Here is a 24,715-nt window from a genome sequence, read left to right on the forward strand (position 1 = left end):
CTGTATGAATATACTGTTGTTATTGTAGTTTAAAAAAAAAAGTGCCAATACTTCTGGGAAACGCTTAAACCAGTGCCGTACTGAGACTGGCTTCATTTCCCCAGATACCGATGCGCTTGCGCAAAACTCTAACTTGACATAAGTACACAAGCACGCATGTGCAGGTGACTCCACTATACTCCAGTCACTGAGGGATATGCTTTATTAACACTGACACTCCAACAGTAAAGGATCATTCTTCACCCACCTGGCTCACAGCTACAGCACATCTCTATATTAAAGCAACTGACATGTTGACTTTTTGCGTGCTTTCCCCAGTACTGGGGTTTTCCTGTTGATCTGCCGAACCAGGTCATAGAAGATCTGCGAACAAAGACAAATGGAAATGAAATAACATGTAGGAGGTACCGTGTGGATTTATTATTTTTGGCAAAGAAAGTACAGATTTCCAGTCTTCCAGGCTAGTGTTACGCGATGCATTAGCAAGCATCCATTCACCCACATGTGGTAACCCTCGATCTTTCATTCCCAAGGTAATCACGACAACGGTTATATTTCTGCTATAAATATTTTAGATGCTGAACACAAGCAATGCAAATTTGCATCGACTCCAGGCAACCAGGAATCAGAGCAGCAAGCTAAACACCCGAGCTTAAAACACTTAATTATGCATATAATTCTGAATTGGGGGTTTCATTTAACTTAAATAAATAGTATAAACGTTAAAATAAAAGCATTTTATAAAGACGCTGTGTAAGTATGCGTCCCCCTCGATGTGTAGTCTCGGCAGCAGGAGGAAACGGGAAGTCGGCCATCTTGGGGGAAGTGCGTTTACTGCAAGGGCTCGGAGCATTTTAAAATAAGTAACTTTCTATAATTTGCCGCATATATGTTTATAAACAGGTCTTACATCAGGTTAAACGCAATTAATACCGGTTAATCCATTCATGTATCTCAATCACAACTGAGAAACACGTTTATAGTAAAATTGGTTTAATTTACTTTTTTCTTTCTTTCTGTGAAACCACTAAATGGGCTTTCAAATCGTAAGTCTTACTTTTTAATTTAAATGCCAAAGCGACTCATCTTTATTAATTTAAATGCAGTTACTCGTCATAACGATTGTAATAATGTGTTGAGCAGAACGCTTTATTTTCATTATAGCTTCAATAAAGATTAGTCACTTCTTAGCATGTGGCAATCTCACTTGTACGTTCTGCTTGTGACGAAAAATAAAGCCTTGGCCAATTTAAAAGCACAGTTTGACAGAAAAAAATAACTCAATAAATCAAAGAAATTACTAAATTAAGCCCTATGTATAAATAAATGTTTGAAAACAGTGAAGCAATATGAAATAATAATAGCACCGGGGTATGCCAATGGTCTGTTTTGATTAGCGGGCAAGCATTAATTGCATCATTACAGAAATGTGATGCAGTCCAATTATTCAAACAGTGCTAGAATCCAAAATCACAAATTCATCCTACTTACTGTATACGCGAAACAAGAACTAGTCAGGTTCACACCAAACTGACTTTAATCCAAGTACAGTATCAATTCAAAGAATTAATATTCTGTTTAAAATAATAATTTACTAGTAGTAATAGTCTGTACTTATCTAGCTGACAGCAGTAAAACAAAAACAAAAAAACACGTAAAATGGAAGCAATCCTCTGTTTAAAAAAAAAACCCAAAACAGTAACATCACTAGAGTCTCAGAACAGCCAATATTATTTTATTTCTTTTTTATCTGGGGGTTGGAATTTTGGAAGCCTGGTAAAGGTAAACGTGTACAATGCAGGAGGCTTTAGGAAATTCAAATGTGGATGTCTGCAGCCGGCAAGAACGGTTTAAGTCCATAGTGTTTGTTTCTCTCGCTATAAAACAAAACTGAAAAAGTAGTAAAAGGACAAAAGTCATTCCCTCTTTTTGTTAAACTACATTGTTTTGTCCTTGTAATGCTACTACTACTTAAAAAATAAATGTATAAAATCTATATAGAAACAATTCTGCTGCTACTTTATATATTAGCTGCTGGACTTTCCGGTAAACTAGCAAAACCCCAGTGGATGTTATATTCTGCACTTGCTAACTATCTCGCTCCGCCCCCCGCCCCGTATACCATACACAACTGGCTCGCTCCGCCCCCCGCCCCGTATACCATACACAACTGGCTCGCTCCGCCCCCCGCCCCGCTCCATATACAACTGGCTCGCTCCGCTCCGCTCACACTGTCGTCAGCACAGTGCTGGATTAACCAATATGCCAATAACAGCATTCGCCATAATATTCATCTGCCCCCAAAATATGGGTTAGCGTGGGGCCCCCACATCCTTTATAGTGTCAACTTTACCACAATTGCACTTTTTAAAGCTGCAGTTAAATTTTATAGTAAAATTGTGTGATGAACTTCTTCCACAATTTACCTACCCTTATGTGCGCCTTACTGCTGTTCAGCACAAGACATTGCAGGCTTTTCAGAATATAAGCTTTCTCCTTTAAGACCTTTAGCTAATATTCTCAACACTGGTTCATGTATCCGAGCGGTGTACTTAAACTATGAGAGGCACTGTCCACTTAATAGGGTGTGACACTGTTCTGAGACACAGTGCTTCAGGATGGGTTGGGTACCTTCTTACCTCATTCACATTAATCTTTGACTTTGCTGAGGACTCTAGGAAGGCACAGCTGTTCCACTGTCTTGCCAGGTTCTGGCCCTGCTCCTTCCCTACCACCCGCTCGTCTTCCAGATCACACTTGTTGCCAACCAAGATCATTGGCACCTGAAAATTAAGAGGAAGAAGAGAAAAAAATTGAGCAACAAGCCTGTTAGACACTAAATTCCTCAGCTAAACAGAATGCAGAACTCACCAAAGTCAGGCTTGTACCCTTCTGAAGTAGGCTCAAAACCCTGGATTCTATTTTAAATGAGCTAAACGGTGTCTAATTTAAATACCATCAATCAACTCGTCTACTGTGCAGCACCTTTATTTAATGTATTTGATTAGGTCAGGGGGTATTTGAAGTAAAGTGATCTTTTAAGTGATGTTGGAATTTATGACACTACCTTGACTTCAGCCTTCATAGCAATATAAAAAACTTCCTGAATTTTTATAAAAAAAATATTAAAAATTGACAAATTGTGTGATTACTGCAGCCTTGCCAGTGTCCCAGGATCCACCTGTAAATATAATGTTCTTGCTGCATCTAAAAAAAAGAGTGTTTATGTTGATCAAGCATCAACTGTGTGTTCAGATCAAGCTGAAACCGCTCTTCTGAAAGCGTCAAAGCTTGAGGCACATGTGCAAAGAGAGCACCATGTAGATTTCAGAAGCGCTCTGTGAGGTCTCTGATCTCAGGGGGGCGAATAACTAATAAAAGCAACATGTTTGGTGGAAGTACACTGCATATTGATCCCTTGTCTGTCGGTGTTAAAGCCTTGGAGAGTAGTTCTAGTATACAACCATGTACAAGATGCAGGTCTCATACAGGGAACCCCATAATTAAGGCATCATGGACATCATTGTTAATACTGGTTGTGTCTCTTTTAGCTATACAATGTATTTAAGCAAAAGAGGAATGAATTCAGATCATGTTGCTATCTGGTGCACATGGTCAATGAAGAGCCCGACTAAGCAGAACATCCTAAAAATCAGCATAAAATACGATATTGCCTTGGATGCCTGACCTACAGGACACCCTGTTTACAGGTTGCATCAGAATTGAAATTCAACCCTGCATTTTGTGTTAACCCTTTGATTATCAGTAATGCTAGTGAACATAACATTAAAAACAATTATAAATCTAAACCAACAAAATAAAAACAATTTCATCTCAGAATTTTTGTCATCTGGTAATGACAGCGTTCGTTTTGCCAATTAAGGATGCTTACATTTAGTATATGACCGAACTAACGTATAGCTATGTTGCCATCTAATATATGAAGAATTTATTTAACCTTTCTTCTAACAGGTGACTTAGTGGCTGCAAAAATAAACTGATTTGCCATATGTATTTATAGTAAGGCAGCTCTGTTTAGACCTAAACTGATATCTTACGATATTCTAATAAATACAGTATCCTCCTTTTCTGCTTTGTACACTGAGCCAATTTTTAAAAAAATTATTTACTTAATAACGAATATCCTACCCAGGCCACGAAGTGCCCATGTTCAAAAAACATGTCATTTTACAGCTGATACGGAAAAGGAAATGCCCCCCCCCCCCCCCCCCCAAACAAAGGAAGAGGGCGATGTCATGCAGAATACTTTCTAGCCCATCTCTCTAAAGAATACACTGTTCTCTTGCCTCAATACTGGACAGCAGAACGAAGGTGGATGGTTTCCCAACAGCAATATTAAGCTGTAATTTGTCTCAAGAAAACACTTGCCAAAAAAGGTGTTTTGCATCTATACCAGAAACAAAAATAAAACGAGAACAGACAACTACTCCACCCTCTTCCTGTTACGAAATATTACTGCACATCTGTACTTCACTGGACAAGGATGTTTGTAATGCCCATATTACATCAATTATATTATCAGCATTGACTGACACACACCACACCAAGGCTTGAAAGCTTGCTGTGAATAAAATATCCATGCATCCAAAGCCTGAATGCTGTGTCACTTTATAGAATAAACCTTTTTTTCTTTACATATATCAGGTATCTGCTTTTTCTTTGATCAGCACGGCACTTGCTTTCAAAGGAGCCTGCAGATTAAATTAAATTTGTGTTTCTAAATGGAACTTGGAATGAATTCAATTCTTATACTGAAGATCAAAGCAAAATCACTCAATAGCGTGCGGTCGAAAATTACCTTTTTACTGCTGCGTACCATATTCATTTTTTTGGATTTGGCATTTTCAGGCAGTAATACTCACGTCATCAGTGTCTTTTACTCTAAGAATCTGTTCTCTCAAATCCTGTAGGTCATTAAACGTGGACTGCGCTGTTATGGAATATACTAGCGCAAAGCCCTGACCGTTTTTCATGTATAGGTCCCTCATTGCCGTGAATTGTTCCTGTGGAAGGAGAAAGCAAACAAGCAGAGAGAATGTACAAGGTTACTTATTATAACAACATGCTGAATCTTGGAGTCTGTGCTCCCCAGGGTCCTCCCACATACCTCCATGCTCACCCAGTACACAGTCGCAGTTCAGTTAAATATGCTTCTAAGGACCCTCTTTATTGGGAGCAGCAGTGCACCTTAGCGTTTGTCAAATTACTTTCTTTGAATAACAAACTACAGTATTGTGCATATATGGGGTGAAGTCATTCCAAATTTAAAAAGCTGTTTAGAATTTGAATGAATCTGATCCTTTTTGAAGTTTCATTCTATATTTTCACTCCACTGCCTGATTAGACAGTAACCAATAGATATTATAAGAGAAGTCGCTGGGGTAGCTGGATCTACCACCGACTGCAGATTTTACTTTGCCTTGCTTGTTACCATTACTTATAAAGACCTCCACAAAATAATCAAAATTGTTTGTTTGCATGCATGCAAACAATTTGGATTATGTATGTATGTATGCATGCATGCATGCACGGATTCGGATATATCGTGGTCCTGGAGTTGGCTCCCCATTTTTACATTGTGCGCTATACATGCACAATTTCACTTAGAATTACTGTTTGTTTTATTTCATACTGCACATCACAACCTAAAATATACAGAACAATTAAAAACAAAGCATTAATATCATACTGTTATCATATACACATGCATTGCTCAATAACACAAAGCAAATTAAATATCTACTTGCTGAAGCGTTTTTTTTTTAAGCAATGCACTAGCAAAAGTCATAGGGCAGTGATGTCAGCTCCCTAGCAACAAGCCTCCTATGTTGGGAATGGATTCTTTCAATGCAGCAGTTTGGGCATTTGAGAAAGGAGGGGAAGATTCATGTAATTAATTGGAGACTTAAGTTGATGAGAAGCAATTACCCTCTGCAGTATGAATTAAAACTGTGTGCTGCTTTTTATATGAAAAATGAGAAAAAGCAGGTTGTGTAGAATTAATATTGGACCCTGATGCCCCTGATAAAACAAAGGAGTGGTTGTACAGTATTTGGTATTAGCCTGTTTGTTTTTCTCTGGGTCTCTCGCTATATCACAGCCCTCAACACACAGCGGATTTGTAATGGACCCCGACAGGGTTGAATCTAGATGCCCACCAAGCACTTTATTTTTGATGGTTTTACACAATCTTTATGCTCACAGTGAAATCTACAATGGTTCAATCCTATTTCCAGCCCTGCAGTTCAAGGCTTATATATAACATGACAATGCATCACAATCAGGAAATGTGTCCACTGGTAACAGGATGCATGAGAATGAAGAATTTCCTTTGAATCTCTTGGTATTCGTGGCCCGTTTCCTTGTCTCCCCTTATTCAGACATGCCTATATTTATAACAGTTTAACCTTTATTATTATCACTCACCGTTCCAGCCGTGTCGAGGATTTCAAGCATACACTGCTGTCCATCTACTTCAACTTGCTACCAAGAGAAGAAATACAGTGTTCTATAATGGCAATTCCAAATCTCACACATCTTAACCAATCACTTTCTATGTAGGGTGTCCTTGCGCAGTTACATGAGATTAGAATTAGACAAGGAGCATGTAAAATGACCTCTCGTTGAAACATTTGCCTTATTTTATTGCTAGGTTTCTTTTTTAGTACTACTGCAAGTCTTAAGGGAGAATTACAAAATATAAAAACGGTACAGAATAAAAAACACATTAAAACATAATGACTTGGGAACTCTGTAACCATAGCTACAATAAGTTATGAACTAAACCAAGCTAAATATAGTACTGAGATCTACCACTGTGCAAGTAAAACATGTACCGTGCTGCCCTGAGGCAGCACTACAAGTGGAATAAATGTAAAGAAATAATAATAAAAGCAATTTGCAATTCCATTAAGTAATTTATTTTAAAAAAATCGACACAAGTACTTGCCTTCCTGTACGAGTCCTCTATTGTAGGGTCATATTTTTCAACAAATATTCCTTGAACAAACTGTACGGTCTGGAAAAGGAAAAGAGCAGGGCGGATGGTAATGCAAATGCTGACTGGATTGAGAAACAATAAAAATAAATCTACAGAAATAAAAATCAACAGTAATAATCTGCTGGTGGTTGGTGTGTATTGGGATGGCTTTGGGGGGGGTCATAAGGATTCAGAGCAGCAGTAAGGCAGGTGCTCCACTGGGAGAGCCAACAGTCTGGACAAACCACAAGACAGACTCTCAGTTACCAGCATTTCATAGTGAGAAATTAACAAAACCAACATCAAAGTAAAGAACGAAAGATTTTCCTCTACAAGCTTGCATTATATTCTGAATGTCTCAAACTCCGATCTTGCCAATTGTTTGTACATTAAGCAAACTGGATCCTATATCTCATGCATCATTGCGATATATTACGAAATCAAGTTACAGTACTCATCATTGTGATATATTACGAATTCAAGTTACAGTACTCATCATTGTGATAGATTACGAATTCAAGTTACAGTACTCATCATTGTGATATATTACGAATTCAACAAGTTACAGTACTCATCACGAATTCAAGTTACAGTACTCATCATTTGTGATCAAGTTACAGTACTCATCATTGTGATATATTACGAATTCAAGTTACAGTACTCATCATTGTGATGTACTACGAATTCAAGTTACAGTACTCATCGAATTCAAGTTACAGTACTCATCATTGTGATACGAATTACAGTACTCATATTGTGATAATTCAAGTTACAGTACTCATCATTGTGATATATTACGAATTCAAGTTACAGTACTCATCATTCATCGAATTCAAGTTACAGTACTCATCATTGTGATATTACGAATTCAAGTTACAGTACTCATCATTGTGATATATTACGAATTCAAGTTACAGTACTCATCATTGTGATATATTACGAATTCAAGTTACAGTACTCATCATTGTGTCAAGTTACAGTATATCATTTGGCTGAATTCAAGTTACTGGACCTCATTGGCTACGAATTGCAGTACTCAAGATGTTGAAGCACTGGTACTCATATTCTGTTACGAATTCAAACAGCATATTGTGATTTGAATTCAATTACCTCCATATTATGAATTCAAGTTACAGTACTCATCATTGTATAGTTATCTTGTTAGGACCTCCTTGGCTTTGCGAAGGTTGAAGACTGGTATATTCTGTTATATAAGGCTATTCTTTGTAAATTACCTCCATATATAAATGAATACTTTACAGTCTCTTGTAGTAAGTACAGTATTAGTTCACACTCATTTTTTTATTTCACGGTTCCTGAAGTGCGCACAGAGGCTGAAAGATCACTTGCCTGTTTTGCTTCTTGGTCTTGGAATGAATTACAATCTAAACTTAAATTGCAGTCCTGAATAACTTTAGTACAGTTTAAGAGTAAGCTGCACGATTATCTAAACGAGAGTTGTGCTTGTTTTAAGTAGCTGAGTAGACGTGTTACTGTTTGTTACTATTTGATTGTTGATTGTATTATTATGATTTGTATTGTGTTTTTGTACCATGTTTTATTGTGTTGCTGCTGCCTTTCTTGGCTAGGTCGCACTTTTAAAGAGATTTTAATCTCAATGTGCTTACCTAGTAAAATAAGGTTTAATAACAGTTTAATAACAAACTGCTATGACATGGAAGCCTTAAGTGATCTCCCGCTAATGGAGTAAAAGGCTAATAGGGTCACCAGTCTTTTTTAGGTGGACATTAGCATGTCGATTGTCCAAGAATCCTGGCTCCAGGATTTACTCTGCATTGTGTTGTAATGCTGGCATAGTTTAAATGGTGACACAGACCTCCCCAAACACATAACACTAACATATAGCCTTAATTCTGTCTCTGTATAACTATACCGGCCTGAAATAAGATTCAAGGGCTTCTGTTTCCTGCCAAGAGCGCGTTCGTTTAACTTGCTACAAAATGAAGTGCATGAATATTAAACTTGTGGATTCACTCCAGCATGCCTGCTGCTGTCAGCTGTACAGAGCGTTTTGGAACAAACAGCACCACTGCCACCTGCGCAAGTACTCAGCTTCTGATCAAACATAGACTCTGCTAGCTAAAGAACTCCAACATTTCATTGATGTTATGCTAAATATCCCCATGACAAGTGCAGCTTCAATGCAAACTGTTTTATTTACATTGTGTAAAAGAATTTACATTTTGTATCCACAGCCCATCTTTAAATTTATCAATGCATGATTACCATTTACATAAATATAACTTAAGTCCTGTAATGACAGTAAGTTCACTAGTACTTCATAAAAAACATTTCGTTACTGTAAACCAGTTTAGGAAAAGAGGAAATACAGTACTTGTTTGTTTACATCTATAAAGGTCACAGTATGGTTGTTTCTTTGTCTCATGATGCTACAGAGAGATTGGAGGGTGGATTCCAAAGTAAACGCAACAAAAAAACATTGTACTGGTATGGACTCACCCTGACTCAAAGACACAGATCAGGAGGGGTGCTCACATAAATCCCTCTGTGGTCTTTTCAGAATGCAAAAAATACACTCCTCAGAACTACAGCATTTAACCTTAAATAAACATCTAAATGAATTATTTGGCTAATGTGAATGTTGGAAGCCTTTACAGTTCCAACATACGGATGACCTAAACAAAAAGCTAAAGCTATGGCCTACTTAACATTTGTGTATTTACTGGCTATACCAAATGCTGACCACATTAAGATTATACAGTGAACTGCTAAACTACATTTAAAAAGACACGGCAATTTAACAACAGAAGCGAAGGGCCAGTTGTACTTTCTCCCTTTTCCAATCAGAAAGAGTCCAGCCAATTATAATTGACCTGTTACTTTTTTGGCAAGCTGTATTACTTAACACAAACTCCTCCACACACATTTAGATAGCTAATTGGTATTCGTAAAAAAAAAAAAAAAAAAAAAAAAAAAAATATATATATATCTCACTATTGTTAATACCATAAGCATTTCTCTTTGGGAAAACTAACAGTGATAGTCATTAATGGATGCCATTTAATTTTTACTCCAAAAATGATAATTTGCTTGTTGAGCAATATTGGATTATGCAGTACTACTATTGGTATTGCAAATATTATTTTGAACATCCATCTATCTATCTATGTATTTGTCGTGCCGCACGCAAGTCAAGGCACTGCCTAGAAAACAAACTGTTCTGTAAATCAATTATACCGTCTTGATAGCTGCCACAGGAACAGATTTACAGACCAGCACACAGGGCTGCAGCACTAGCGAGTTACAGCATCTACAATTAAAACATTTGGAATGCTCAACTTCACTATTTATTTAATACAGCTAAACTGCAGTATCTTGACTAAACATACCTAAAATTCACAACTTAGTATTTTGTAGTATGCATTGCATTAGAACACATTCTCCCAATTCTAAAAGTGAACTATACTGAATGCACCGAAAGAAAGCAAATATTTTAAGCAGGGTTTTTTTTATTGCTGTAAGTGTGATAAACTAGCACTAGAATGAAGTATATCATACAGTGAAGGACAGGACCACAGCATGCATTTCAAGTAAAACATGCAAAGGACTTACCAGAGCAGACTTTCCAACACCACCTGAGCCAAGAACTACCAACTTGTATTCACGCATCATGCAGGGTTTCAGTAATCCGTGTCAACAGACCTACAAAAAGACAACAAAAAAAACACATCAGCAAAGACTGCCAGTAACTGAATGACAACACAATTTCAATGTGTGTAGTACTATATAAAAACCTAATAACCCATCTACCAAACAAGATAGTTACAAAGAACATAAAGTTTACAAACGAGAGAAGGCCATTCGGCACATCTTGCTCGTTTGGTTGTTAGTAGCTTATTGATCCCAGAATCTCATCAAGCAGCTTCTTGAAGGATCCCAGGATGTCAGCTTCAACAACATTACTGCAGAGTTGATTCCAGACCCTCACAATTCTCTGTGTAAAAAACTGCCTCCTATTTTCTGTTCTGAATGCCCCTTTGTCTAATCTCCATTTGTGACCCCTGGTCCTTGTTTCTTTTTTTGAGTCGAAAAAGTCCCATGGGTCGACATTGTCAATACCTTTCAGAATTTTGAATGCTTGAAATTAGGTCAACGTCTGCATATGACATGCCTTTTAAGCCCGGAATAATTCTGGTCGCTCTTCTTTGCACTCTTTCTAGAGCAGCAATAGCTTTTTTATAGCGAGGTGACCAGAACTGAACACAGTATTCAAGATGAGGTCTTACTAGTGCATTGTACAGTTTTAACATTACTTCCCTTGATTTAAATTCAACACTATTCACAACGTATCCGAGCATCTTGTTGGCCTTTTTTATAGCTTCCCCACATTGTCTAGATGAAGACATTTCTGAGTCAACAAAAACTCCTAGGTCTTTTTCATAGATTCCTTCTCCAATTTCAGTATCTCCCATATGATATTTATAATGTACATTTTTATTTCCTGCATGCAGTACCTTACACTTTTCTCTCTTATGTGTCTGCCCAGTTCTGAATCTTGTCTAGATCATTTTGAATGACCTTTGCTGCTACAACAGTGTTTGCCGCCACTCCTACTTTTGTGTCGTCTGCAAATTTAACAAGTTTGCTTACTATACCAGAATCTAAATCATTAATGTAGATTAGGAATAGCAGAGGACCTAATACTGATCCCTGTGGTACACCGCTGGTTACCACACTCCATTCTGAGGTTTTTCCTCTAATCAGTACTTTCTGTTTTCTACATGTTAACCACTCCCTAATCCATGTACATGCGTTTCCTTGAATCCCAACTGCGTTCAGTTTGAGAATTAATCTTTTGTGCGGGACTTTGTCAAAAGCTTTCTGGAAATCTAAATAAACCATGTCATATGCTTTGTAATTATCCATTATCGATGTTGCATCCTCAAAAAAATCAAGCAAGTTAGTTAGACACGATCTCCCTTTCCTAAAATCATGTTGACTGTCTCCCAGGACCCTGTTACCATATAGGTAATTTTCCATTTTGGATCTTATTATAGTTTCCGTAACAAAGGACTGAACTAACATTCCACCTTTAATAAGAGAAAACACTTCTCAAAACTGGATGCGATAAAGTACACAAGTAAAAACTACAGTGAGTAAACTTAAGTTGTTTCATAAACAAATGAATCTCAGGATCATCAGCTGGTTTTGAAGTCGCGTAGCGCATAAGAAACTAAGACTCAGACCAAACAATGCAGTCTGCTTCATGTCCAGTAAGCAGCACTTGTCATGTCTCAAAAAAAAAAAAATATTGTATTGCACTACTGCAGATGTTTCAGTTCCCTCCTGAAATGAAAAGTAGAGGCTTGTAGAATGTGTGTGTGTGTGTGCTGGGAGGAGGGAGAGACTGTGCTGTAGCCTATAACTATCTGTATTTCAATCCAGGCTGACAGACAGGGTTTCCATTTTTGGCCTGGTCCATCAAACATCGCTAAATGTTCGACCACTATTTTAACATGGAAATGGTTCTGGTGGTTTCATTTTTCTATCATATGCCAGTTAACCCTTTCCTGGCCCAGATTGTGAGAGCTGGAGATGAAGCTCAAGGGGTTTTCTCCTTTTAAAGTTGCTGTGCTGGCTAAACTGAGATAGAACTACGTATAATTATTATCTGCAGGTCATATCTTTCGAAAGCTCAGGGCATGGTTGATAACCATACTGGTGATTACTCCTTGTTACTGCACACATTTCGGTTGTATAAACACTCTATACCGATTCACCTTCCTCAATTTCATGTTTTAGTCTGATAGTGAAACATGAAAAACAGAACCAGCTGTACTTTTAAGTTTTTAAATGAAATAATAAAATGTAATGTACCATTTTTCTCCTATCGGACTTCCCCTTTATAACAAAACTTCAATCCTTGTACATTTACTGTATTAAAAAAAATTCCACTATCATACATTTATAAACAGAAAACCACAATAAGCGAGAACTGCATTTAAGCATCATTTAACACACCTGATTGTGATTTTTGTTTTTCAAGCAGCAGTTACTGTTTCTCTAACCTACTCTCTTTTTGGCACAGGTCTCGCAGAGCCAACAGCAGTGTATAACACTGGCTTGACTAATAAACATGGCTAACGAAATGCAGTATGAACTCCATGGCAGACTAAAGGTTTTAAAATGATCCCTTCTGAGCCTGCACACACAGTCACATTCATTTAATTCCTCCTTCAGGTTAGCCTCTGGAGGCTGGAGAGGGCTCTTTGCAGATATGAGGGAGTGTGTAATGCTCACTCTGCACCCACGCTACACTGCACTATCTGGGCTAAAGAAACAGGACGGCCTCCAGTGCATTCACTATCTTCAAATTCACCAGCACACACCAATTACTGGAGATTTTATTTATTTTATTTATATATATATATATATATATATATATATATATATATATATATATATATATATATATATATATATATAGACAGACACAGACACACACACACACAAACTCGCTGGGATATTTCCTACGCAGCACTGCAGGGGGCAGGGGTGACAGTCGTGAATTTTAAACCCAAGAGAGGTTCTGATGATAATACTGCAGGTCAACGCCCATTAGTCTATTCAAATATTTATTTCTAAAACACTTAATTGCATTGAGTATTTTATTCTTATTTGCCAACAAGAAAAACAAATGCTGCTGTAACAATGAAATGTAAAAAATCTAAATGTGTTACAGAGACCCGGATTCTTACAGTATAGATATACATTTATTAATCTCAAGCAGGAAGGAAATGAAAACCCTGCCTTCATTGTCACACTAAATGTGTGTCAGGCACTGGAAAAAAAAAAAAAAAATGAATGCAAATCTGCAGCAACATTTTACAGCCCGAGGGAAAAAAAAAAAGAAAAAAAGAACAAAAGCTGCGATTCTGCTCTTGGCATGTCTGTACTTTTACTGCCGTGGTCCATGTCAACATACTGGCTACAATACAAGATGACTGAACGGGCTCAGCCTGTACCTGTACCTTTTTTATGCAGTCAAGTATAAAGTTCCATTTGCTACTGTTAACCCTTTCCCAATTTTGTGATCCGAGAATTCAATATTCAGAATGATTATATTGTTTAAAAGGGAGTCTGTAACCTGGAAACCGAACTTCTGAACATTCCATATAGGGAAAAATGTGTCTCCTAAACCGCATGGTTTGGCTTTCTGCCTTCTGTTTTGACAACATTTTAAATTGATATATCTACAAAAGACTACACTGTATATTCAACATGGGCTAACCATACAACTGCTCAAATAGGCATTTGAGTTTGTATGCAGGACTATTTTAGAAAAGGATTGATAAGTGTATTACAAACCAATTACAAGGCTAGTGTACAGTGATACATTGATACAGTATTGTACAATATCAGGCTAGTGCACAGTGATACAGTATTGTACAATATCAGGCTAGTGCACAGTGATACAGTATTGTACAATATCAGGCTAGTGCACAGTGATACAGTATTGTACAATATCAGGCTAGTGCACAGTGATACAGTATTGTACAATATCAGGCTAGTGCACAGTGATACAGTATTGTACAATATCAGGCTAGTGCACAGTGATACAGTATTGTACAATATCAGGCTAGTGCACAGTGATACAGTATTGTACAATATCAGGCTAGTGCACAGTGATACAGTATTGTACAATATCAGGCTAGTGTACAGTGATACATTTTTTCTTTATTATTATTTTTTTTTTTTTTTTTAAACATCTCAGCCCCCTATGGGGGCATTCTGGGTCAGGAACATAAGCTTATATAAGAAACCAAAGTGCATTTGGTTAAGAATATTCAGAGGAAACCGTGTATACCCAAAAAAGAGACAACACAGAAGTACATGTGGGTACATGCAAATTAACAAGAGACAGCAGCTTTAAACCCACTACTTCCGATTACTATTGGGTTTTACAATTTCAACCACATGCAGGATTACAAAAACACACAAAGTGTTCTTGCAGCCCACTGCTGGCATTATACTGCTAGAACTGACAAGTTCTAAACATACAGAAACATACACCACTTTTACTGAGCTATGCTATTCATTAGAACAAAGATGGTATGAAATCATTGCCAATTGTTTGCATTCTTGTTAAACTAAACCCTTGACAGATTCTCAGAGTCCTCTGCAGCTGGGTCATCAACAAGGAGCTGTAGCCCTTCAGGAGCTTGCACACAGTACATTAGCTCCATCACTCAGGGTGCTGCAGTTATCTTGCAGGGAAGCGGTGTGGTGATTGTTCTGTGAGAATTGTAATTTGCACCACACTAAAACATGTGGTCTACATTGTCCATACTTGTGTGTGTGTGTGTGTGTGTGTGATATATATATATATATATATATATATATATATATATATATATATATATATATATATATATATATATATATATATATATATATATATACTTTATATATCGACTATTTATAAAACTTCTACCAAGATATACTAGTAAATGTTTGATGAAACTTCTATAGAATTATGAAAGTGAAGTTGGCTTTCTTTGTATTTCATCATCATGACAGCATGGTTCAGGTTACAGGTCTATTCCGATCTAAAGGTCTGGATTAGTGAGTTCATTTACTTCTGAAAATAACGCACTCCTTTTGTCATAAACAAAAAATACTACTGCAGTACAAATTGTTTTCGGGTATGTGTCCCCCTGAATGATCGACAAACACCTGGCATTGCCAGCTTTCGAACACAGAGGTCCGATTCAGAGAATGCCACCCTTTTTACTGTCACCCACCCGGCTGTGCTTCTCTGCACTTGCTTTACAGACTCGTCTGCCGAGCCAGCTCTCCTTTTTGAATTCCCCCTTTGTTTTCCGTTCATTACATGAACACAAACATGCAAAGCGCTTGCTTATTGTTATTGGCAAAGCTCTGGCCGTAAATCATTGTTGCCTTTTGAGAAGAAAAAACAACAAGCACACATTTCATAACAAAAAGATAATTCAATGTTTGTTTGCGGAACTGCTGAATACTGTTCTTGATTAAAAGTATCAAAGAAACTAGTGATGTTTTCATAAATCATTCTTGTGTATCGCTTGAAAAAAAACAAACAAAAAACTATCAAAAATACATTTTAAAAAAAGTAAACAAAGAAATCCTCATAATGTATGCTACTGAAGCTGGTGACTGGAAAGCTGTTAAGATCAATAGAAAAAAATAAAATCTGAAATGAACTGTAGCACTAACTATTTTTTTTTTTTTTTGCCAACTTGTACAGTCTATGGCTACACCAAGTGTTCAAAACGAGTACACTACAGTGAAACTAAAATCTGTAAAAAAAGGACTGGACATAAGTGCCTGATTATTCAACGTGAATTAGGGGTAAAAAAAAAAAAAAAATGCAAATTAACTGCAGGCTCACCATACTTGTACTGCAGGGCAGTTACTGCACGCACTGTACTCGCTGATTATTACAACATTGCAATGTGCCAAAACACGCTGCTCCTGGGTGTGCAAGACTAACAGGGTGTTGAACTTCACTAAACAGATGCGTGTTCTGTTTTTTATTTTCTAAGTTAATGTATTTGTTCACAAACTAACCTCTGCAAAAAGATTAGGAGAAGCAAGACCCAGAAGTACAGTGCAGCGTCCCTAGGATCAATACACTGACTGGTAGTAAACAGGTTCTTCTGCAATAGAGAGGACCAGCAATACCCTGCCCTCTCCCTCTATCTGACTTGCACATAAAAACATGACACTGAACTGCATTAACAGCGAACTAGTGAAGAGCCCTAACAACTTTGTATTTCATGTTTAAATGCAGGCATTCAAAATAATGTACAATATGAATGTTCTTTAAAACGTGCTCCTGTACCGCTGCACGTTATCGAAGGGAACGAAGCAGGCCCAGTTACTAACCCTTTGTGCAGGGATTATCTCGTCAGAGCTCAACGCGTGGACGTGACACGGATTTGTGTTCTTTGTGAGTCAAACAATATCAGTGCTTGACACTGGCTGACAGAAACCCCAAAACATAACCTTGAAAGAGGAAAACTCATCCATGTGGTGTGTTTCTGCAATGCACATTGAGGGTTAAGAAAAACCCACGGAATGATCAAGACAGCAGGGCTTCAGGTTTACTGCATAGCAGGCTTTTAGCAGGGGGATTTCACATCAACATTAAAAGAACAGAAAGCCCCAGCACTCCAACTACCATAGCAAATAATCAAGTACTGCTGCACTGGGGTGCCACTGAAGAACATTACATTGAAAAACCCCTGCATAGCCTAATTATGACACTGAACACGGGTCTCTAGCCATAACAGTTCCTAGCAGGTCCTGCATGAACAAATGAACACGATTTGTAACTCCTTGACCATTTTTTAAATGTTTAACCTCAAAATCATTGGTTTGCACAAGTAATACATTCAGTACTGTACAGTAGAACAGCTTCAGCAAGTAACAGCACAAAGACATTTCTTACTGTTCTACAGTAGGCGGAAAATTCCTCCTTCAGGTGGAAATGTAGGCGTTACTCTTTGAAAGAAATTAAATGAACTAAGCACAAGTTTAACTACAGTAACATAACCAGACATATTGTCTACAATATGGGGAAGGGGTTTCGGATTAAATCGATAAAGAAAATATTTAATTGAATAATACAAAATCTGTTAACTGGTACATCATTTTAACAGCGAGTCAAGCAAGAGTATAACATTTCAATGTGCTGTTTTTGTTTGTTTTTTTAAACTTTTTTTGTGTGCAATACCTTTTGTTTTACAAAAGCCATTACATACCTATAGTATGCAGAAATCAATGTATTCCTTTTTTTAAATCAGAACCTCACAGCACAGCCACTTGAAATCAGTACCACAGCAGATCTCCACTGAATAAGAAGCTGCAATGTAAATTACATTTAGGACAGAACAGTAACCTGACACATCGGGCACCATCATGAGGTATGGTATAAATCAAAACAGCTCACAAACAAAAACTGAACGACGGGGGACTTCTGGGGTTCATGGACTGGTAAAAAATACTGTCCAACAAAACAGAAATATTTCACAGGCCTTGTGACTGAAGAGTAATACAATACTACATGCCACTGCTTGTCATTTGTTATGGCATTCAGAAGAGTCAATACATTACAAAACCGATCAAGCCGAACACACACACACACAGGCAAACACACACGGAACGCTAAAACATTCTCTAGCAAATCATATTGCACTGTGCTGCCTTGGGTTATATCAATCATTTCTGTCCAATAATAAAATAAAGAATACTATAGTAGTATAGATAATGCCCCACTGAACAGAAATCTGAACGATTCAATGTTCTCTTTGACCATACAAAAAACAAATAAAAAAAAAAATACAAACCATGTATTCTACTGACCTTCAACAACTGCCAACAGCTATCCGATGAGACGATAGGCGGACGTGAAAACACACACGGATTATGTCTGAGGGAAGACATTATACCAGATGATACCAATTTCCACAAAAAAACACAAATTTGGTTCCAGTAAAAACTCCTACCAATAGTGTAGGAATCAAACACTGCAGGCAGCACTAAACCTACACAGTGAAATCCTGTAACACTGTACACCCACACTGTCCCAGAAACAATTTGGTTTATTCCAATGATATATCCTCCTTCATGGATAGCCTAGATGTACTGTAGTTAAAATCGAGGTATGACTTGCTACAAGAAAACAAAAACAAAAAAAAACCTTTTCAGCACAGATCACACACAGCACTGATCAAAGCGCAGCCAGGCTGGCTCTCTATGATGCCCTCCTGCCCTAAGGCACGGTTCGAAGCAGATCTGGCACAGTTTGCCAGTGGTTGATGTCCATCACCGTGGCAAACTTCAAGAGCTGGGTTCTAATGCACCACTCCCCACAGGTGTATTTGCACTTGCGTCGTCCATCTAATTAGCTAATCCTCTCTGCTTTACTGCACAGCTCTAGAGCGGAAGGCCACGTGCAGAAATGTTCTTCTCTGCACTGCTTGCGCATAACGTTTTGAATCCCCGTGTTAAGGACAGGCTCTACTGTAAACCCTCAAACCACAAGAAATAATTCTGGAATATTTTGGGACCTACAATTAAAGTTTAAAATTATTTTTTCTTCATTTCTTTCTACCTTTTTAAATCAGAGAAGTAGTTTTTATGTATTTATTTATTTGTCCTGTTGCTAGAAAGACACTCTGGGTATATTTCTAGAGAGCCACAACAGTTTCTCAAAACTGAATTGTGGAAGTCCAGCACCAAAGCACAAACATTTTAAAACATTTGCTTCTTCTACAGCTAGCCAATCAGAATATGTTTATGATGATAGAAATTAAACTCTTATATACAAGATTCTGTACAATATTTTATTTTAAAATAAAACAGATTGTAAATCAAGGCAATGCATTTATGTATTAAATTCATTTACCAGTGAGAATAGTGCAGAGAAAGAATGTTGCCCTCCCAAAAATAAAAAATGAATGAACAAATAAATAAAAAGCCATCAGGATATGAAACCAGGATCACCCTGCTGCAGCGGTGTTCTAGTTATCCATCGTTGGCCAGGATGTTAGATGAGGAAATATAGCTGTAAAATGTTGTGCACTGTATAGAATAGAAATAAACAAAAAGAAAAACATACTGTCTGCAGAATTAGATTTTGCCTAATGTAAATATTGCATGGATTTTGGTAGAATACAAAATGCAGAGAAACCTGACAGGTTATACACAAGTCCTTTAAAAATCTGGGGTTCAGAAGTTACAAAGCTGAAACATCAAGAAAAATCAGAATTCCACAAAGCAGCAGTAATAGTTGGCAATGACTTCGTATCTGTGATGCAACAAACAAACACCTGTACATCAGAGTTGGTTTCAGCTTATAGAGAGAGTAGAAAAACCCAGGCAGAAGCTTTTATTTTATATTTGAATAACTCCCAAGCACTGCTGCTTATAGTTGTACTCATAACATGTTACTTAAATTTAAATGGCAAATGTGTTCCAAACTACACTGATAGGAGCATTTCCTTAAAGTATGTTATACATGTGTTGCGGTGAGGCGAGGTCACAGAGAACCTTTTGTGTATCTTGAAGAGTTTAGTGAACCTGTCAAGCTACAAGGCTAGACCCGCCCCTATTAATCACTAACTGATTGATTGTGTTCACTGTTGAATTAAACCAAAATCCTACAAGTTATATTCTACTTTCTGTGTGTGTTTTGTGCAACTGGGAGGGGTCAAGTAGATTGTTCTAGAATTTTGTCCCTTGGACAGTTTTTATTTTTATTTTTTTTTAAATTGCACACCTCTGTACATATATTATTTATACTTTTTCAAGCAGTAAGGTGCTTTTTACATGAGTTCATCAGACGCTCTTCAGTACTAGCTGCCTGCTACAGACATATGTAACTGGCTAGATCAGCCAAAGTAATTTTTATATACATGAAAGAGCGTATACCACCTTCTGATCCAATTTAGATCAAGTTTAGATTTTGTATTGCTGGCTATAAACAGCTGTGCACTAGATGGTGCTGGTGCGTACATTTTTTGATACTTTGGATGATGTGAAAATAAATAAATACATACATGTACACAACAAATCTCCAAGTAGACAAAAAACGTATTTGAAAAAAGGGCACTACATAAGGTATTCTTCAAAGACTTTCAACTAAACTCTGCAGGTTACTCAAGGAGACCTTCCCTACTGTTAATGGATTACTGCCATTATTTCCACCTCACTAATGAATAAAGCTCTTACTGTTCAAGGAAGCTAATTCCATCCTTTCTGGGAGTCAAGCCTGCATACAGGAGCTTGTATGAAAGCCCCACTCACCTGCCACTGTACATTCACAACAGGCATGACCTATGCACTCATCAGGGGCTCATTCATTTTTCATTTTTATATAAAGGGAAGTATTTAAAAAAAAAAAAACACACACACACACACACACACCAAGTGTCTTGTAGTGTGGTTGACAAAGGGCTGATTTTAACCCAAAGCAGAGTGAAAGCTTGTTTCCCTCAAGCCTGGGAGCAGTGAAAGATGCATTTTGCAAGCATTCTGCAAGAAAGAACGCTCTGGTGTGAACCATTTGAGCAGGCCATTTTTATACATGGCTTTTGAGACATAACATCCTATACCACTGTGCATACAACAACTTACACTTTCTCTATGTGCTTGTCTCAACCAGCATGGCTATCATAGCATACTTCAGAGGCATGCCATTCCATCAGGATTACGGCTAGTTGGGCAGTCCTTCATTCTTCAGCAAGATAATGACCCAAAACATACCTCAAAGTTGTGCAAGAACTATCTGGCGAAGAAGGAAAGTGAAGGACAACTCAATCTAATGACCTTGCCTGCCCAGTCTCCAGACCTCAATCCCATAGAACTTGCAAGGGACGAACTGGACAGAAGAGTCAAAGCAAAGCTACCCACAAGTGCCCTACATCTCTGGGAATTGCTGCAGAACAGCTGGGAAGACTTGTCGGGTGATTTCCTGCTGAAACTTGTTAACCGAATGCCTTGTGTTTGTGAGGCTGTTATTAAGGTAAAGGGTGGCTACTTTGAGGAATCCAAGATTTAGAGACAATTTTCTTGAACATTGCTTTGATACTCCTTATGTTTTGTATATTGTAAACGTGTTTTCATTTTCAAGTATGTACAGAAATGTATATGACGTAAAACAGTCAATTATAAAAACCCTAGTTTCAAGTATTAGAGCAACAACTACTTGATCTCTAAATGTACACTCAAACCCACACTGCAGAAGCAGACATGATATACTGTACAAAAATATTTTCCAAGGATGGACTTGTTCCTTAACTCCTGCAGCAAGACTATTCTTCACATTCTATAAAAAAAGGGGCCTCATGTGGTGAAAATATTCCTCTTACGGAGACTACAGCACTGTAAACCGTCTTTCAGCTGTCTTTTAAAAAGTCTTTTGTGTTGTGTAGTATACTGTATTGTACCCTTCATCTCTAAAAACCATGTTTAGTTTTATATAAAAGAGGTTTCTTGTATATAAAGGGAAGTGCGAGTGCATGAACTACGTCTAGGGAAGGAATTAAAGTCAGCTGACTAATTACTTGATCCTGCATTTGATCTACAGGTGCTGGTACTGTACAAGCAGGATGCCATTGTCTCTGTTAAGCAACTCCTCTGCATAAGCAATTCAACAGTATTATCAGAGAGATATGGGGTGAAATGTAAACTGGGCGGACCCCTTCAAACACTGCTGTTCTTAGACTAAACCGCTTGGTACAGTATGGAACTGAGTTTTGCTTGCACCAACTTGGCCTGAAACCCCATCCTTAACTTGGTCAACTGAAGCAGATTGCTCTGTACATCAAGGTCACAGCCACCCACTTGATATAGCGAAGCTATAAATACTGTATTAGAGGGGCAGGTGCCCTGTGGACCTGTTTAACACTGCAATCCTGAGAAGCCACTTATCTGACTGGACATTTGGACCTAACCTAATAGGAGCAATGCAGCAGAAACCAGCATTTACAAACAACTTTCAGAAACGCATCGATATGCAACTGGAGGAAGCAAGTACAAAGGAATATACTTGTAGAATACAAGATAAATACATATTCTTTGTGCATTACGAAAAAGAAAATGGTGTAAAAATATATATATATGAGACTGAGCCTCTCATCAAATACTGAAATTGAATCCAAAGTTACAATACCAATACTGCACTGTGACAAAATAGGACCCAGAAGTGCTTCGGTGCATCAATCTGTATATGAAGATTAAAATAAAATCATCTCCCGGACTGAATCACAGTAACTTATACACATGGCGCCAGGAGACTGGGGAGCGGTAAACAGAAACACTATGTGCAAGTGACTGCAGCAACACCCAAAGACACAAAGCTTCTAGATCAACATGGTAATGAGTCATCTCTCGGAATATTTGTACAACCCTGGTGACAAATGCCACTTTGTTTTGGCCAAGCATGAGCCTTGCCTCATCTGGCCAGTGCAGCATGTGAACAGCTCACCCCCACATCAGAAAGAAAAGCTCAGAGCTGCACACTACAGGCTCTGTTCACAAAGCCTCAGCTCAAGTGCTGTGATTAAGGAATGTATTTCAACACCTGCTTTTTATGAATAAAGTTGAATATCTCTGAAACTCTTTTGGGCTATTGATATAAAATATAAAAAACTTTATGAAGACAATTTATTTATTATTTTAAGGCCATACATTTCAAATCTCTATGAGATTCCGCTTTGCCAAACAAAATAGAAAAAAAAAACTGGAACAATTTTTAAAGTGGGGGGGTGCCGAAAGCCACTGAACAAAACTGTAACCCCTATATATGATGGAAGCCATGCAAAGCCAGCGGGTGCTGCCGCACCCCTAATTCCAGTGCCCCTGAATTGACTGCTGGATATTAAAACATTTAGCCAACAGCTCAATTCCTCTTGGTTAGTAAGAAATATATCGATCTTGGCAGAGGGATGCGGTTTAAAAAGATGCAGACTATGTGAAAGGAAATAAAGATTCAGGGCTGTTAAAACTGAAAATGTTCAGCTCATCTCTTAATTGTTCCAGGAGCTCAAACTGGAAACTTGTTGGGGAGAGAAAGAATACACACCCTTTTGGCAACAGTAAGTCTTTCTTTGGTGTGAAAAAAAAAAAAATCCCTTTAACATAAACCAAAAAAATCTAAAATGTGTGCCAAACAGCCTCCGCTACGAGCGAGTGTCAGTTACTGGAATTGTTTACAATCTTCTACACAGATACATGATTAAGAGATGTGGTTACATAATTACAGGTTTTTATTGGGCAAACACAGTTAGCATAAACAGTACTGACAATTTAACCACCACCTCATTAACTGTATAATTCATGCAGGATAGCGCTCCTTTTAAACAAGACACCCATGCGATGCAGCTTTACAATGCTTCTTGTTAGTCTTCACTACACTGAAGGCACAAGACTGAAGTTTCATACAGTCTACAAGGATCTTTACTATATTTAAGAATACACAATCTTGATCTACACTTGTCTTGAAGCACATTCCCATTTTCTACTTGTACCAATGTAATTTACAGTAACTACTACTGTGCAAGAACGCTTTGAGACTTCGGTAAACTGTGTGCCTGCCGTTCGTTTTTTTCCTCTTGTTCTCCATAAAAATCTATGACGGGCAGGTCACTAGTGTCTCTCTCCTTGTTCAGACAGCCTAAATAAAGGAAGTCCATCAACACAAACAAAAAAAAAAAAAAAAAGGGGAGAGAACTGAATACAACTGTACATGGTCCTGCGTATGGGATGCTACTGTAAAACAGAGATCTTAAGTCAGGGGTATTCATGATCACAACAGATTTTTAAAGTAAGATTTGTTTAGATCTGTTTCTCATCTATAGGTGGTGGCTAACCACATATACAGTACCTTTAAGTTTTGAGTCAAGGTGGTTAAAACCCTTGTGAGCAACATGTATTTTGAGGTGCATTACAGGGATGGAGATAAGACTCCTATTGCATAGCACTTTCACCTATTCCAGGCTTTAAATTTTAAGACCTAGTTTTTTGGCAACAAGCACAGGCACAACATATTAAACTCATAGCAAAACCAGAAATGGATCAAACTTACTGCTGGGACGAATACGGGATTTTCACGTTCGGATATTCGCTCACAATTAAAATATTAATTCTGATACTCCTTTTTCAAAAAGTAATAAAAAGCATGAGCTT

General features: G+C 37.7%; 1 protein-coding gene across 1 annotated transcript in view; it reads right to left on the minus strand.

Moving 5' to 3' along the window:
• The window catches only part of LOC121317980 (ras-related protein Rap-1b-like), a 36,376-nt gene that overhangs the window by 1,425 nt on the left and 10,236 nt on the right, over nt 1–24,715 (minus strand). Inside the window, exons 2-7 of the mRNA XM_041254095.1 lie at nt 10,595–10,684; nt 6,971–7,039; nt 6,448–6,504; nt 4,884–5,024; nt 2,640–2,783; nt 248–363 (exon numbers count right to left, since the gene is read on the minus strand). Of these exons, the coding sequence (XP_041110029.1) occupies nt 277–363; nt 2,640–2,783; nt 4,884–5,024; nt 6,448–6,504; nt 6,971–7,039; nt 10,595–10,654 (558 nt within the window). The 5' untranslated portion in view covers nt 10,655–10,684 and the 3' untranslated portion in view covers nt 248–276. The remainder of the gene's footprint in view (nt 1–247; nt 364–2,639; nt 2,784–4,883; nt 5,025–6,447; nt 6,505–6,970; nt 7,040–10,594; nt 10,685–24,715) is intronic.

This window comes from Polyodon spathula, chromosome 7 (assembly GCF_017654505.1).
Source record: "Polyodon spathula isolate WHYD16114869_AA chromosome 7, ASM1765450v1, whole genome shotgun sequence".
NCBI classification, from domain to species: domain Eukaryota; kingdom Metazoa; phylum Chordata; class Actinopteri; order Acipenseriformes; family Polyodontidae; genus Polyodon; species Polyodon spathula.